This window comes from Triturus cristatus, chromosome 8 (genome assembly GCF_964204655.1).
Source record: "Triturus cristatus chromosome 8, aTriCri1.1, whole genome shotgun sequence".
NCBI classification, from domain to species: domain Eukaryota; kingdom Metazoa; phylum Chordata; class Amphibia; order Caudata; family Salamandridae; genus Triturus; species Triturus cristatus.
In genome coordinates this window covers 164234830-164253237 of record NC_140591.1, presented here as the reverse complement: position 1 = coordinate 164253237, position 18408 = coordinate 164234830, and the positions used below count along the sequence as shown (strand labels likewise).

The window sequence follows — 18408 nt, the reverse complement described above, 5'->3', positions numbered from 1 at the left end:
ACCTCCTGAAATCAAAATGCAATGAGACATAGGGGCAGAATGTAGCTGCATTCTAACAACTGAGACTGCCCCTCTCTGCCCCCTTCTTTCATTAACATCATGAAAGAACTAAACTAATCTTTTTACATCCCTCTCCCTGGCACTTTCCCTCACTTCATTGTGATCCTCTCACTGTTGAAGTAAATCAGGGCTCATGATGTGGCCACACCATCCTTGCTTATGTAATTGTCATCTACTCCCTAGGTACCCCAACCCCATGATAATACTTTGTATACCCTCATCACTTTTGTAAACATGTATCTGTTTATCTGTACAAATGTGAGTTTTCGTGGCACAATTCTAATTCAAATAATACACACAGCCCTAAAGGTGCACTTTTCACTGTGGCGATTTGAGCCCTGAAAATTAGTATTAAAAGGCAAATAATACCCAAGGCTAATTCACCAAACCTCGAGAAATGGGCAGGATGGGCTCTAAGTAACACCGTTTACTTTCCTAAATCATTATTAGCTAATAAGATATCCATTTTAGGTGTACCACAACACTCAACATTCCTATCACAGCTTTATTGCTCCCAAAGCTGCTTGTCTTTTAAGAGTACCCCTTCTTTTCCAGTCTCATGCAGTACATGTTTTTTTCCACGTACCACTTTAAACGGCGCAAAATCTAAAATTTCAGGAGATGTAAAATAAACAAGCTGGGTCTCCTAAATAATGTACAGCTGTTCTTGGCTTCTTCAACTATGGAACGGAAACTTGTTAATTCCAGTATGACTACTGGAACGACCCATTCTGTTTCAGAAGACAACCACATTTGCGTGGAACCTCTTCCACTGCCTACTGCCCTGGTCCTTTTGAAATGAGCATACCCACATTGTACATTTGCCAACATGTGTGGTGGCATACTCTTGGTCAAGTCTTTCTAAACTCAGACCACATGTTTTGCTGTTAAGTGGTAATGTTAATTTCGCATTGGGTTAAAGGAAGTAATGGGTTTTATATACTATGTGATAGAAAATACATACATTCATACATCATGTCTCTTTTCTGACTTACTCTGCAATGTAGAAAATAAGTTTCACTATATTCACAATCAAAGGAACTGCCATGTCCATAAACCTGTCCATGGTGGTAAGTCTTGAAAACACTCTACATCCACTGGTCTGTAGTATCCTCAATGCTCATGGTTGAAGGATGCTTAGAGTCCCAAGAGATTTCCAGAGTTCTTAGGAGGTTACAGTGGTGTGGCTGGATAGCATGCCCTATGGCATTTGTAATTAGAACCCAACATCTTTGAGGTTTTAAAGGTGGACACTCAAAATACCATTGCCGTGGGTTATTCTGTAAATTAGGGGATCTATCTGGTGTAGACATCATAGGTTAGAGTGCAACATTGCTTTTGGGTTCCTGCGATACGTTAGATGTCAACATGGGTAACTTAAAATACCTAACAAGGTCGATGTCTTACTCTGTTTCGGACACTCAACTAACACATGTAACATAGTGTGTTTTATATGATGCATCTCAAACCAGTCTAGTCAAAGCTATTGTGCCACCTAAAGCAACAAGGGGGTGAGTTAATTCCAGCAACATCGTAATTATCACGTTATCCGTTGGGGTGCCTACTTGGAATAGTGGGAACTTAAAGGAAGTCCTGATAACAAAGTAATCTAGTAACCCAGAGGAGGATTTGAAAGGAGAATTCCGGTATCTGCTGTATGAAGCCTCAAAATATCATCAATAGAAACCTAAAGTTGACCAAGTCTTCTCCTAACAACTGTCTCTATTATTTACTGACAACAACAAAAAACACATGTAGCCTGAGGACCTGAGGTTTGAATTGCAGGCATTAGTTTTTAGGACATTATATATAATTTACATTTTTGGGTGTTACATTGTTTTCAGAGTCCATTTTTTGCAATAGTCACTATATTAGTAAGGAAAAGTGGTAGGTAGAGTCAAGTGATGATAAAATCCTCCGATCCTTGCAACACGTCACCTCTCCCTATAGAATTACTTACCATTCATCACTGCAAAGTACAAACTCATGGGAGCTCTTCTATTTAAATCTACATTCATAGGGGAAATGCTACTGAATCCCAACTTTATTACGGAAGACATTTTGGATGCCTGTTTGAGGCTCCTCCTCGGTAGAGAACATCTAAGTTAGGGACAGCCTCCAAGAATAGGAAATAGAATGTTCTAGTTACATAATTACTAGCACCCAAATTAACATATTTGTGAGCATTGAAAAATGATAGGCTATTCTCATGATCCATTTATAGACCAATAATCTGGGCCAGCAACAGGGCATTGATGAATGATTCAATGAAGGGTTACAAAAAAATACCACATCAGCAATTTCGCATCACTCTTGTCTATATTCATATCTTCTGTGTTTGAATTACTACACAAGAGATTCACAACAATGAGGTGCGAGCTAAGGAAATGCCGATACACACAAGTACAAAGTGTTGCGCTCGATCGCAGGGTTGCTACTAAGGGATTGAGCACTTTGCTGGAACAGACAATGGTACTTATTTAATTGTTGGTTCTGAATACTGCCTTAAGGATGCTTCCAAGGAGACCCAGAAAAGGTAGGGTGGATAAAGCAGTGTATATGGAGATGTCATTGGGGCATATCATCAAGGACCGGCGATAATTATCGCTGAGCGCACTTAGCGCTAGGATAATTATTGCCAGGTAACGTGGAATTTTATCGCTGAGATAGCTTGCTATTAGCGACGCTTATCTCAAAAGCGATAAAATTCCAAGCGCTAACTGCCAAATGTGAGATTATTGCTGGAAATCCAGCGATAATCTCACAAAGTTTGGCGATAGCTTGTTGATAGGGCAGGGCAGACCCTGCATTATATCCACCTTACATTGGATATAATGGCTAAGTCAAACTAAAAGCAGGCGTAAGGAAAGTAGCGATAACCAAGGTTAGCGCTACTTTTCTTATCGCTATGCCTGTTAGCGTGCCCATTGATAATTGGAGAAATGTCGGTTAGCGACATTTCTCCAGTTATTTTGGGACGGAGATGCAAAGGAGGGCGTTACGGGTAAGGGAGCTAATGCAAGGATTCACGCCATAGCGTGACCTTGCTGATAAGGCGATAAAATTATCGCCGCTTTTTGTCCGAAAACGGACGCAAAAGCGGCGATAATTTTATATCGCCTCCTTGATGATATGCCCCATAGAGAGTTAATGAGAGAGCGGGGAGAGAGGTGGTCCCTTTCTGGTACTGGCATCAGCTCTAAACCAGTAGGACACAGTCTATTCCATTAAGGATTTTGTGATCACAAGGAGAAGGCAGGACAAAAAGAAGCATAATAAATGCATAATTCATAAGCTCATGGTCATACCCTGTGAAAGCGCACCATGTTTCTGTACTCTACACTGTAAAGACGACTGTTACTAATATAGTGTTGAGACTGGGCGTCTGTGGTCAGCAGACCAAGGAAACTGAATCACTGTGTTTCAGTGTTCAAATCAAAGAGTCAATAATGTGTGCAAACCTCCTTTTTTATTCCTTCCATTTTTCCACCTTCTTCCCTTTCCCCTGGCTTCTTTTTTCCATCTCTACTAATGCCATTCAGGTGTGTGAGGCGACCTTATGGTCCCATATACATCATAACTAAATTAGCATTCATGATAGCCATAAATTGGCTACATGGCACCTGGTTTCGTAGCACAACCATACTGCTCTGAAAGACATCCCTTTGATGGTGATTCTAGAGCTAGAGTACAAGTGAAAAATATAGGGACCTCCCTTTAATTCTTTTACATCAGCTGGTAAATTTGGTGGTAGGAAGCAGAGCCTGCGAGAAGAGACAGTAAATTATGTAACGAGTTAGATATTAATCCACTTTCATTATTGATGAATTGCAATATGCTATCAAAAGCATGCGACTGACCAACTGCTTTCTCTAGTAGTACAAGTCGCAAATGATGTTTAAGTCTGATTTCGACAGCACAGCTGTCAACCAGGCATCTTGCTTCACCTATTGACGTTTTAGACGTGGCTCTTTCAGCCATTGGTTTAAGACTTTGTCAATTACGCTTTGGCCCGCCCAGAGCCGTACCCCTCTCTCAGCTCATGCTAGTGACTAAAGGGTGTGTCCTTCCACCTCCAATAGAATGCTTGCATTGCAAAGCATGAGGGACTATTTTACAATGACCTCTTTCTCCATCGGCTTCTCGTGCCTCGTTTCCACCCCTTCCACATTCCCCTCTCAGGTCTGCTCCTTGGTGCTCCCTTTCATGCCTCCCTCTTCCCCCGTTCCCCAAAGGGTCAGCTCCTAGCTCCTCATGTCACCCCTCACTCTCCCTGCTCCATCTCCCTGTTTCCAATGCGTGTCGGTCATCGTACATTGAGTACCAACCTCTCTCCTTCCTATATATGAGGTGCTCGCTAAATTCCATCCCACATACAGGTCGGAATTACGGATTGTTTGGTATTTAAAGCATCCAATTATTATTAGATGGTTTAAATATCTCAACTTTCTTACATTTGACAGGTCAAACCTGCTGATATTTAACAGTGCAAAACTATACGGTAATTACCGTATTATGTAGAATTTGCGCGTTACACACCAAAATTCACACGTTATTCACCAGAAACTCATAATAGGTGCTATTTATTGCAGCTGATAAATAATAAACCACGAGGCCCTGGTAATTACCAGGTGCGATAAATAGCAACTATACTTGTAATCATGCCCATAGAGTGTTCTGCTTGCTATGCGTGGATGTGTCACTAATTATTACTGCATCTGTTCATTAAACTTGAGGTTCACGTGTAACTCTCTGTACCGACACAGACCATGGTGCCAACAACAACAAAAAATGCCCACACACTGGGCCCAATCCACAAAGGTAAACTTAGACATTTGATCTAAACTTAGTCTAAGTTTACAACTTTGGGAATTCAAAAAACCATTTACAAGTACTATCTTTATGTCCGCACTTATAAATGCCCTTTTGGGAATTCCCAAAGTCGTATACTTAAACGTCTAAGTTTACATTTGTAATTCAGGCCCACTGTTCCTTTTAAAACGGCCCTCTCGCAGTGCCACAGTGCCCAACATGCCAATCCAACATTGAAATACATCAATGAGTGGTGGAAGGCTTAGCTTTTCATTGTCCTTTATTTAGCTGATATCATGACCATCATATGGGGAGAGGTGTGGTGCAGCGGCCAGAGCGGCTGACTCCGGAATGCTGAGCACACGATTCGATCGCCGGTCGCAGCTCAGCTCAGCATCATGTGACTCTCGGCAACAGCTCACTTAGGGGCATATTATCAAGGACGACGTTAAAATTATCGCTGCTTTAGCGGCAGAAAACTGCCGCTAAAGCGGCGATAATGGGCTTGATAATATGCCCTTGAGAATTCCAATAGAAGCCCAGGTTGACACCAGAACATGGGCTTCTATGGGAATTCTCAAGGGCATATTATCAGGCCCGATAATTTTTACGCCGTTTCTTGATAATATGCCCCTTAATCTCCTGGATAGCCCCAAGAGCATGGATAATGAAACGTTTGCGCTTTACAAATGTGGAATTATTATTATTTTTTATGTAAAGCCCTGCAGATGGTTACTTCCACACCACCCTCAGTCCTCAGTGTCAGCGATAAGTCCCACCTTCTTTCAAGTGAAGGCGCTGTTACCTTTGCCGCTGGTTTTGGCCTCTATGATCTCACTGATGCGCCCGGGCCCGACTCCATTCTGAGCCGTCAGGGTGAACTTATACCAGGTCCCACATTTCAGGGTCTCCAGGCGGTAGGATCGCTCGCTGGGGCTGATGGGAAAGCTGCCCCACTGCTCACTGTTATCCTCCGAGTACTGCAGGATGTAACCTGAAACGAAGGCAATGGAAGGACATGGTAAGGTTAAAAAAAACACACTGACTGCACATTCTCCCTAAAAACCAACCAATGGGTGCCCTGTCCCTTGGCATGCATTTTACACTAAATGCCCAGTAAAACTGTATCTACCAGCGATTCCGTCAAATAACAGTAAATACAACAAAACTTGAAAAATATGACATATTCATTCCTAGATAGTGTCGGAGGAATGAATATCAGAGCACAACCTCGTGTGGCCTTCACACATGCATTGCACATTAGATCAATCTAAATAAAGTGATCAACTACCAGAACACCTGTTCATTCAGTTATTTATTCTTTAAGCACCTGAAATATGGTATTTAGAAAATGCCCACTAATGTCCTGGCAATATAGGAAGGGGGCTGGGAAAATCAAAGAAAACCAAATGGATCTCCACAGTGGCATCTTTCAGACCATGGCAATGAGGCATCCTTATGGCGAGTGGTTCAAGAGACATCCTTTGCACTTCAGTAGGGCATTAAACTACGTTCTCTTACAGAAAAAAACTAGTTGTGCAAAGGTCAACAAAGTCCAGATTAGTTGTACAAAATATGAAACATGTGGGTGCAAAGTAGGAGATATTGATTCTCAGAATCAGGCGGAACTCACTACACAAAATACATTGAAAGGATGTGATGGTGTGCTAAGTAGAGTCACTGTGGGAAGAGGCTTGGCTGCAATTAAAGAATAATTTTTTGGGAAGTCTTCTTCCAAGCTCCTTCAGAGGCGGTGAGATCTGCGCAGGTAAGTCCACAGCAACAGCAGTGCGGGGCAGCAGAAATCCACATTCTCAAGAGAGCTTACCCCTAGCCTAGAGGAAACAGCAGATCAAATCTCCACGCTCAGCAAGCTCCTCACCATTAAGTAATGATGGAGTCTTTTTATAGGGTGGTTCGGGGGCTAGCTTATATGTTCAATACATGGCAGTTTGGCAGCTGCACAGTGCCAATCAGAGTTAGAGCATCCTAGCAGTATACACATTCGGGTTGTATTGTACTATTTATATAGCACTTACTACTCCTATATGGGGCATTGAAGCGCTTGCCTACATGGGTAGCACGCTACACTGTGTAAGCTCTGTGGTTGGAATGATGCAGTCTTTGTTTTGATCCTCTAAGGGAAGTGCTTCCATGTGGTGCGTAATGACCACCGATGTGTGGTTACCGTGAAATGTGAGGCAGCGCTTAGCAGTGAGATGGATGAAGAAGTGTGAGAGACAGGTGCACAGTTTATTGTTTTCAGTAAGCTGTCAGCATTGAGCAGCTCTGCATGTCTCTTTGTGGCATTTGTTCTGTTTATAGTTCTCTTAACTGGTTACTGTGATGGGTTGTCCATTTTCAGATATTTTGCTGAAAGTTAAGGGTCCTGAGCAGGCAGAGGTTAAATGTAGAAATGATGGAGCGATCTGCCGGTGTGGACTTCGTTAACATCAGCCCATATCTGGCTGTCATTGTGAGACATCAAGAAGTGGTCATAGTAAGTAGCTAGTTTGGACCTGCAGTGGTGAACTAAATTAAAATCCTTTGTTGGCCAGCGGCAGAAGACCTCTTCAGTTGTTCAATGCCTGTCCAGTTGGTGATGGGTGTTTTATTTGCTGTGGGCTGGTACTATACTGGATGGTGAACATGCCCCTCAGAAGTTCTGTCTAAAGTGAATGTAAGAGTGGCAAGTATTAAAAGGGAATTATTATGCAGCCTGTATGAACTACAATTGACTGCCCAACAGCTGAGTGTTGTGATATTAATATTTTGGTGACCTAAATATTTTACTTGTATTGTAATTTCATATATAGTGCTTACTATCCCATAAGAGGTGTTGCAACGCGGTGAGCAGCACGCTGCTCACATTCCCAGGGTTAGTAGGTTATTGGTTATTTCAGTTTATTGGGATTAGTCTTGTACTCTTAAGGAAAGCACGGCACTATTTTACTCCAGTTTCTATGTGGTAGATTACATTATTTGGAGTTTGGCGTGATCTTTAGTGAGGGGGCAGGGTATGTGAATTCATGCATTGGGTGGCGGTTTTTACTGATGAACTACCGAAAATGAGCTATTGTTACAATGCAGGGGTATGACGTTTGAAGCAGCCAGTGCTTAATTTGTAAAAAAATAAGTGCCAAAGCCCTTGTTAGGATGGCACCGCAGTTTGCACAACACATTGCCACTGTACTTACACAACTACTAACCATCACACTGTAGTGTGTTAATTCAGACTGTTTGAGGCCACCAAAGCTTTAAGAATGGCTTGGGTTGCAGTTATTAGTTGTTGTTAATGTATGTTGAATTAACAAAACTGTTTTCCTGCTCATCTTTAAATTACACAAACAGTGCCACCAGGTGGCAACTGTCATAACTGCTGGTTCAGGCAATTAAGTGCTGGTAATTGAATGCAGGTGCGAGCACTGGAAACCCCCAGCTCAAATTAAGCACTGGAAGCAGCGGTTGTGATCTCTGAAATTAGGTGTGGTAATCTGCACAGATACAATTATAGGGACTAAGACAAAACATGCATGTGGCTAAGAGTAGGCCGTGTTCAGACAGAGGAGCTGTGCAGAGGATAGAAAGGAAGCAGGGATTTGTTAAAAAAAAGGATGAGTCTACAATCCGAAGTTTTAAGTTAAGGTCAGGTTTCATGCAGGGTTTTTGGGAATATTGTGGAAGCTTTATGAGATAGCATGCAAAACTGTAGAAGGAAACAACATTATTTGAATGTGTTACAATACCACAGTTCAACATGAGAACAAAAGCATGCACACATACCTACACTACAATTTAAATATGGTTTCATTTTCCCATAAAATCTGATAGAGGGCATTGTATTTTAAATGTCTGCTCTAGAGGTGCTCTTCCTCTTTCCCTCTGATAATCAGTCAGGATGAAAAAGAACATAGTCTGTTTTAGTGAGCTGGTGTTAAGTGTTTTTTCTCGTGGCTGGTAGCCCAGACTCTGGCCCACCTCCCACCTGGAGCACCCACAACATAAGCACAATGAAATGCAAGATGTTGCATCTGGCTGTCATTCAGCATTCCTGTAGCAGCAATCAGGCACACAAAGGAAAGGACCTGCCACAGACTCCGCTGCCCTAAACTGCAGCCTCACCCTCACATTTCCCATCCCCCAAACCTGCAGTGCGCAGGTAACACAAGTAACCGGAAGCCCCTTCCTAACAGGCCCTCATTCAACTTCTAGTGGAAGCCTTGCCTGCGTTGTTATTCACTTCACTGTGGTCTCTGCCCTCAAGCCATAGAAAGCAGGTAATACACCTCCACTCCCTGGGTGGGCCATCTCCTACCTAAACCTACCTAACCTAAACGCAAACAACTATAAACGGGGAAGTGTGGGAATTTGAGAGGAAGCTTGTAATTTGCATTACAAAACACGGCCAATTACATTTGGTTAAACACAATAGTGCTCACATATTGAACCCCGCACCCTGGCTCTGACTGCTGTGAATCCTAACCCCCGCCCTCAAGGGGTGCAGCTCTAGCCCTGGACCATTGGAAGGCGGACTATAGGTGCTCTGCCAACACCGCTGTGGACTTCACCAGCAGGGACGCTGCATGATGAAAACCTGACGCAGTGCGACACAGCCTTGACGCAAGCCAGCATCACAGGCCTGGCAGCTTTCCTGAATTGCTACTGCACAACGCTTCCTCAATGTGAATGCTCCCCATCCCTGGCTTAAGGTACAATCATCAGTGGGCCTAACTTGGCCCTTGTATCCAGCCTGCACTCCATCGTGGTTGGCCTGAACTTGTGAATTTGCCCGGGCCTGGCATGAACAGATAATCACAGTTGGCATATTGTGGTTTAAAGACTATTTTATCTAAACCCTAAAAACTGGGTATCTCTGCTTCTACCAGTTGGATGTTTGTAGTTTTGGTGTCAAATAATTTAATAAAATGTACTCTATTTTTCTAAATTATTTTGGGATTTTTCTTGTGCTGTGTTTTCACTATATTGCTATTTGTGTGTTGCATACATACTTAACACATTGCCTCTAAGTTAAGCCTCACTGCTTTTGTGCCAAGCAACCAAAGGGTCAAGCACAGGTTAATTTTGTGACTTTTGTGGTTCAGCCTGATGGGGATTGTGGATTTTGCTTGAAGAGGGTTCTCTTCCCTCTCAACTAACAACCCAATTTCTCACAGGCTGTAATTTTTAAATGTTTCCCATTCAGGAAGTTAATTACAGGGACACAGGTCTGCTACCTCTTACAGGAATCCATGCCTGCATTCACAACCAATGCCAGGTAGGTTGCAAATTGCTACCTCTGTACCATTATTCATTGGGCAAAATCGCAATTTAAGGAATCACAAAATAGCGATTCCTTAAATAGCGATTGCATGTAAGGAATCCCTAATTGAGAATCCTTAAATGCAATGCATTAAAGTTTAAAAAATAGCGATTTCGCTACTAGCGGGAGCAAATTACCATGAAGCTGGACTTCATGGTAATTTGCTAAAACTTAGAAAAATGCACTTATTTGCATTTTTCTAAGTTTCATGTTGCGCACACACATGCCCTTAGAGCATGTGTGTATGCAACATGTGTGCAGAGTTCAAATACATGGGTGCAATAGGGTGTCATTTTGACACCCTTGCACCCTAGAAATTGCGGGACCAATTTGCGAGTACCTACTGGTACTCGCAAATTGCTCCCGCAATCTCCAATGCATTCCTATGGGCCTGGAGGCCCATAGGAATGAATAGGAAGCCATTCATTAATTGCGACTCGCAATTTGTGAGTCGCAATTAATGAATGTTAAGGAATCTCTATTTTAATAGCGATTCCTACATGCATAGGCTTTTGCGAGTCCTTAATTGCGATTCCTTAATATTCGCAATTAAGGACTCGCAAAAGCTTTTCTTGATGCATGTGCCTGTATGTTTCTGCTTAGTGAAGCGTCCTCAAGACTATGTATAAATGCGAATGAGTTTACGTGTAAATATATGATGCTACATAGTTCCAGGTGTACCCTTGGGGATTTTAGTGAATTCCCTAAAAGTCATAAATTCTCATGACCCTTAAGAGAAGCTCTACATGGAGAAGATTTTCTCTGACTATTAAAATGTACTTTGTGAGTCTGGTCCTGAGCATGCACAGTGTTCCTGCTTGGCGCTTAATTTTTGGCTCAATGTTTGCAGCAGCTACATTTTTACAACTCTGACAATTACACAGTGTACGCGCTCTATCACGCCCTTCACATGTACTGACTTTTTACTAGTAAGACCTAAACAACACAACATAACATGTGGTAAACTAAAAAAAAGTTCTACTAAAATCTCCGCATACTGCATGCCAGGAGGCATTCATCTTTTAAGAAGCCATAATTGCCTTTTTCTTGTAATTTTTAAATAGTAAATAGTCGGATTTATTTCTTGAATAAAGGTTTTACGCAATATGAGATAAATCTACAAGGCATCCAATCTTACACATTCTTCTGCATGGGGCGTGGCCACGGCCAATAACTAGGACAAAGCAATTGCAGTCATACTTCTAATGCTCTTCATACTGAATGACTGAATGCATAATGTATGCTCTTGTGAAGTGCTAAACTTCAGAGCTAAGATCCACACTCCTATAAGTGCCCTCTATGAGTCCAGTGGTATGTCTCCCTTCGTTGCAAAGGGCCTCAGTATGAGCTGGCTTTTAACTCCTGTGTGGTCGGTAGCCAGAGTGACTGGTCCTGTTAGATCCACCAGGTCTGTGGTAACTTCATGGTTTAAACCTAGAGACCGTGTTTGCTGAAAGCAGACGCAACCCCCTGCTCAAACTCTGAGGGTGGGGTGGGGGGGGGAGGGGTATAATGCAGGATGACCAGTGGATCCGAGCCTGGTATTTCTGCTCTTGCTGGTTATTCCTCATTTCTGAGGCCCTCCTCATAACATCACAGTAACTCCACCCCACGGAGTCCTCACTCAATCCAGTGCAGATAACTTGGGGGTGGGGCAGCAAAAATACACCCCCAAAATGGTCAGTGACGACCTTTGAAATAAAGAGGAACCTAGGCCTTCCGGAGAAAGACCACAACCGAAAAGCCAATTCAACTTTTTCCTAAATTTGAGGGGATTTAATTTAACTCTAATTAATCAAAGAAGTTCGCTCCCAAGGTTGACTCCCTTGAAATTGAAAAGGTTTACCGCCTTGGGAAACACGGTTAAAACTAGGGGACACGAGGGGTCTATGGGAACGAAGCTTAAGGGTACACATCAAGTGGTTAAAAGTCACGACTAGATGCAACATTAGTGATAATACAGTTGTTTGTGGCAAGACTGATGGGAGCAGGGTGTGCATCAACACAGTAGTCCTACTTTAGCTGAAGAGTAGTAATGCACGACACACTTCTGCAATGTCTACCCCGGTCCATTAATGCCTTTGCCAGTTTCCTTCTATCCCCTTGGAGTAGTCCTCGTGTTGACTGGGAATAACCTTGAGTGTGTTTGATTTACACGAAATGAACCACCAAGGATTTTCAGAAGGAATTAACATTTCACTGCTTACATTTCCTTGGCGATTTGACTGCAAACATCTGTATAATTAACTATCATAAGTAAATTGGTTTAAAATATTATGAAAGAAAGGTAATCTCCCATAGCTTTAAGAGCACCCGCTGAACTTTAAAGGACAGACATTTTTTTACAGCCTCATTTTAGGGAGTCTAAATAAAGATACACATGTAAGAATCAAACTATACAAAATAAAATATTTATACAATAACAGCTAGAGAATAGAAGCGGCCATGGTGATTAATCAGTTCATAGCAAGAATGACGAGAGAGAGAGCACCAAAGGATTAAGATATGCTGTATTAAAAAAAGCTATCTATTCACTGCATGTACTCTACTGTGTTTCCTGAGATGGGGGTTAATTCTTTATATTGGGTGTAGTCACACAGAAAAACGCTTTAGTCAGCTTTGTTCTCAAAACATCGCCTCAAGAGACAAGGATTTAACAAGTGCTAAGGATGAATGAATGAATGAATCGACATTTCTTAAGCGCATGGCTACCCGAAGGTGTCCCAGCGCTAGAAGGACATTCAAGAACACCGAGCAGCCTAGGGAAACAGTGAGGTCTGAAGGAGTTTCCGGAAGGTCAGATGGACCTGAAGGGGAAGGGAGCATTATATGAAAAAAGCCATCCTCCACTTTTGGATTTACGTATTTCTGCCAGATGTTGACTATCCGACTGTGGGGCCCTATTAGCACGGTAGGGGAGCAAGATGGTACGAATAATAGGTGGTCCCTGCCTGTTAGGCCTTGTGTGCAATGCACAAAGCCTTAAACTTAATTCTTTCCTGAATAGGGAGCCAATGAAGGGTGGCCAAGGCGGACTTCACCGACTGGCAGTGAGGGATTCTCAGGAGCATGCGCGCAGCACAATTTTGAATGATCAGCAGTGAGAGAATCAGTATGTGTACCAAATGTCTTCTGGCTTTAAAAGGTAGGAGAGAAAGGACTTTTCGCAGCATCCTAGGGATGTCGAAACAGCTAGCAGCAACTTTGCGTGCTTGCTCCTTAAAGTCGAGATTCCGGTTGAGCCAGATGTCTAAGCTCTTAATCCGGTCCTTAGGCATGGGGATAGGGCCGAGGCAGGCTGGCCAGAATGATCCTATGTTCAGAATAGGGGGTATGCCCAGGAACATCACTTCTGTCTTGGCCCCATTCAATTTTAGATATGAGCATTCCATCCACATTGCTACTTTCTCCAAACACAAAGCCAGGCCTGGAATTGTGTTATCAAGATGGTTGAAGGAGACGACCAACTGTGTGTCATCAGCATAGGTAATAGATAAAGGTAAAGTAAAGGTAGACCATATCTGAACCTTTGGAACTGGCTGTGCTGAGGATGAAACCATCTCGTCCTTTTAGCTTTTAAATGGCCATGGGTCTCTTTGTGAGGTGCCTGGGTCCAGCCCTCCTCTCGCAAAGTTGCCCTACTTTGGTGCAGAGTTAACAGGTCTGAGGATCCGCTGTTAAATGAGAAATTACCTTGATAATTGATCATTCTGGATCCTCTAATTTCTCAACAGAGTTTCACCCAGAGATTATGTCTGCTGAAGTCGCAAAACTAAACAGATTTGTGGTGTTCATGCAGGTCTCATAATTCTGATGAGGCTGTAACGGCTGTTACGGGCCCCATCGGGATTATGAAGCCACTCAGAATGAGGACCTAAATGTCTTCCTCTACCAACTTACATTTTGTATTATTTGCCACAGCAGACAAGAGTTCTGTACATTATAGACTGATGGTAGACAAAAGCAAACTAGGTGTAATAACTCAACAATATAATGTAAGGTCGATAACAAGTTTCCTATTTTGACTATTCAAGCCATAGCTGGAGAGGGGAATTGGATGGGATGTCTGAGTACACAGATACTACGGCTCTCATTACGAGTATCAGTGGGTGGTATTCGTGAGAGGATACCGCTTGACCTTATGGATATGGTAAATCACACTAGGGGACGCCAAATCTCACTCACTCATGATCGCGCTCGCTAGCTCACACTTCTGGAGCCTCGCAGGAGAAGAAACTCTGCCAAGTAGTGTTTGGCAGAATTTGGCCAGAACTCGGCGTCACAAATTCTGCCGATTGCGCAAGCAGAATGAAATTATCCACCTGGGCCTAGATAAGATTACATTTTTTCTAGGAAGATTATAATCTACCTGAGAAAGCTCACCAGGGTGAAAATGTGTGGCTTACAGCAGAACGCCTTGCACAAGAGAGAACACATTTATTACACACCACAAAAGCACGCTTCCAATATTTGGTATACAAGGTTGAAAGTAGCAACTCTAACCATCACGGAGGATTCGAAGTGTGCTATCATATACACGGCTGGGCTGTACAACAGCGGGTTACATACAACTGTACACTTTAAATATTTCACAAACGAATGTGTTGCGATTTTCGAAGCAGTTACTGTCTCTTTAAATTAAATGACATCAAAACTATATGCGCAGGATACGGCTATTGCGTGTCCAGAACCTACAGCTTTACCTGCTCAGTGCCTTGAGACCCTCACGGGTAAGTAGTCGCGCTTTACAAACTCCTGATTGATTGATTGATCGACCCAGTCATATCGACTCACATTGTTTCACTTCTCTTTCCTGATTCTTTGTCAGAACTCCGTGTTACATGCTTTCGTTGCATCCCCCGGAAAAAGAATGTCAAAACTACGGAATTCTGTACTATGACAACATTGACCATGGGGTCTTTACCTCTGATCGAGCTGCCACCGTTGTCCCCAGGGATCCAGGAGAGAGTGATGGAGGAAGACGTGGTTTTGGACACCGAGAGTCGGGGCTGGTCTGGTGGAACTAGATGTGAAAAGATAAAAAGAAAATGCTGTCAAAGTTTATTGTGACTGCAACTTACCCACAGACTGTCATCAGTGGATACATTTAAACTGCAAAATGTATTGGCATAAATCCTGGCACAATGTCTGTTTAGATCTTATATTGCGATGTGGTGAACCAAGTCAACCTACATAAACATGAGTTGAGTACACTCAGTTCAAGTTTGCGTCCAACCCTTTCTCCAAACCCATAGGCAGACACTTTATGGGTGTCTGACACGCCACGCCACAATATTGTCCTCAGTACAGCTGCTTCCTTACACGTACAGGCTAATTTTGTAAGTGGATGTGCTCCTCAACATCTTCAGGTAAATCATGAGGTGCCTCTTGTTGTCAAGGAAACTTCATAGCACTAGTACACAAGGTAAGAGCATCATTAAAGGTGTGTTGTTGAACAGGGTTATATGCAAAGGCTTCCATTTAATTATTTCTCCATAGACCACATTTTTAATTTCAATTTGGGAACCATATATTAGGAAAATGAACTGTTTCTAGGTCTTATTAATGGTCAACGAGGAGGCTTTCAATATTACAACATCTTTGATGAGACATCATTTGTCACCGCCCAGTAGAATCTTAGCTGAGGTGCCATTTTGCCCATAAAGAGCTTCTTCCTCAGCATCTTACGTTCGCTGCCTTGCTGCTCTCTCAGGATATATACATCTCTCGGTGAATTACGTGTGCCTCCTTATACAGTGAATTTATTTCTACTGGTATTGCTCTGGGGAGCGTAATGTACATGCTGTTATCCATCGTCCTTGAACTTTGGATCGACTCACTTGCTCATCCATGAAATATTTGTTCCATGTGGCATGAACTTTTCTTCAAAAACACAGTTCACAATCCATTATTGTTATTTCCAAAATACATCTGAATGACATTATTAGAAATTATGGGAGTAGAACTATGCCTGCACAATTCTTATTGACTTAATATTGTTTTACAATACGCAGTGATGCAAATGAGTGTTTATAATTTGACTTTTTAGTAGGTAGACTGCAGCTCTTACCACCCCCATCAGACTTCCCAGCTTGGTGCGGGATGTCTTTATCTTTGTGAAAGCAAACCAGGGTTTTGCGGCGCCTGATACAACACAGATGCTCAGCAAGACTTCTCTTTAAGAAGGACTGTGACTTCTACTAATGTACATTACATCTGCTTTTTCTTTTGCCTCACAGTCACAAAGAAGCTACTTCTTTCAGAAGTATGTGTTTTGTTTTTTAAACACCCCAACTTTGGACTTGCACAGATTGCTCCAAATATTTGAGTATCCTAAGGGCCTGATTTAGATTTCGGCAGACAGGTTACTCCGTCACAACGATGACAGATATCCCGTCCGCCAAAATATAAATCACATAATATCCTATGGGATTTATAGTTCAGTGAACGAGATAGCCATCACCGTTGTGACGGTGCAACCCATCCGCCGAAATCTAAATCAGGTCCTTATTTTAGTTTGGTTATATTATTTTAATTTGAAGAACCACAAAAGAGCGAAATGTATAGATGGACGTTATGTGAGGGACCCCTCATGGGCAGGATATTGTCCCCAAATTTTTGCATGTGTGAGGATCCGTGGATCCACCGCAGTGCTCACTGCGACCTTCTATGTGAATCCACAACAGATTTACGGATCCAGATCCCAATATTAAAAAATACATATACCTACTTACAGACCCACTCACACACTCACACACACACACAGCGACTCACACACCCACCCACTCACACATCCATACACCCACTCACAGTCACTCACACACCCATACAGCAAAGTCACTGACACAGCCACTCACACACTCATACAGCCACTCACACACCACTCAGAAAGCCACACGTCATACACCCACCCATCACACACTCACATGCCCACTCATAAACCCACACAACCACTCACGCACCCACTCACACACCCATACAGCCACTCACACACCCATTCAGAGACTGGGTAAACCACTCACACACCCACTCACACATGCATAAAGTCACTCACACACTCTCTCACATACCCATACAGTCACTGATACATCCACTCAGAGAACCACTCAAAAACCCACTACAGACCCACGAACGCACTCACACACCAGCCCACAGATTCACACCCACACAACCACACACACCCCCTCACACACCCATACAGCCACTCATATACTCACTCACACACCCACTGTATTTGGCAGAAGATCAGTGATGTCATTTGAGATGTCATCAGTGATGTAATTTGTGATGTCACTGATCATGTCATGACTGATGCAATAATTGAGGCCATAAGCAGTGCATTGCGGGGGTGTATGTTAAAGTTAGCTCAGGTAACTGTAACTGCTGAATTTCAATGTTTTTGTGTGTGTAAACTATGACTCTAACTATAACATCCCTATAACCTTTGTTTTTATTTAGTGAGTGTGTGTGTGTATATATATATATATATATATATATATATATATATATATATATATATATATATATATATATATATATATATATACATATACATATAAATATATACATTATATATATGTGTTAAAACTGATAGTACATTACAAATACATATTTTATTTTAAAATAACTAAATGACCTGTTTAAAATGTAAAAATAAATGAAACTTTAATTAAAAAATATTAAAATGGAATTAATTTATACAGTAATTTTAGTAATTTTTAATATGTAATAAATAAATGTAAACATTTTACTTTAGGTGGATGTTATTTTTTAAGTACTTCTTTAAAAAAGTAATTTTAATTTAATATTATTTAGTAAATTAATTACATTTTAATGTAAACTTTAGATACTAGTACTGTTGCATTTTTTATTATTCTACATTTAAAAACATATATAAAAATATTTTATATGAACAGTTGACATAACTAGTTTGAATATTTTAAACTTAAATTAACTTCTCAAAATGTTCCTATACTTTATCATAGAGAGATATCTGCCTTAATTGCTGAGGTCTCTACCAAGTGTGAAGTGTTAGACTCATCGGTTTCAGGCTAGCTGGGGTGCACCGAAGCCAGACAGTATCCAGTGTCCTAGATAGGATGAGTACAACATACTTGTTAGGTAAACTGTGCTCAGTCTCTAGTAGCTTGGCACAGAGCAGTCAGGCTTGTCCTCAGGGTCAAAGTGTAAAGTACTGGCAAAGCACTACCCTCGAA

General features: G+C 41.9%; 1 protein-coding gene across 2 annotated transcripts in view; it reads right to left on the bottom strand.

Moving 5' to 3' along the window:
* Positions 1-18408, bottom strand: part of DSCAM (DS cell adhesion molecule) — a 1046690-nt gene that overhangs the window by 132022 nt on the left and 896260 nt on the right. For both annotated transcript variants that reach the window (XM_085621230.1, XM_085621231.1), the window contains exons 24-25: positions 15117-15215; positions 5678-5866 (exon numbers count right to left, since the gene is read on the bottom strand). In XM_085621230.1, the coding sequence (XP_085477356.1) occupies positions 5678-5866; positions 15117-15215 (288 nt within the window). The remainder of the gene's footprint in view (positions 1-5677; positions 5867-15116; positions 15216-18408) is intronic.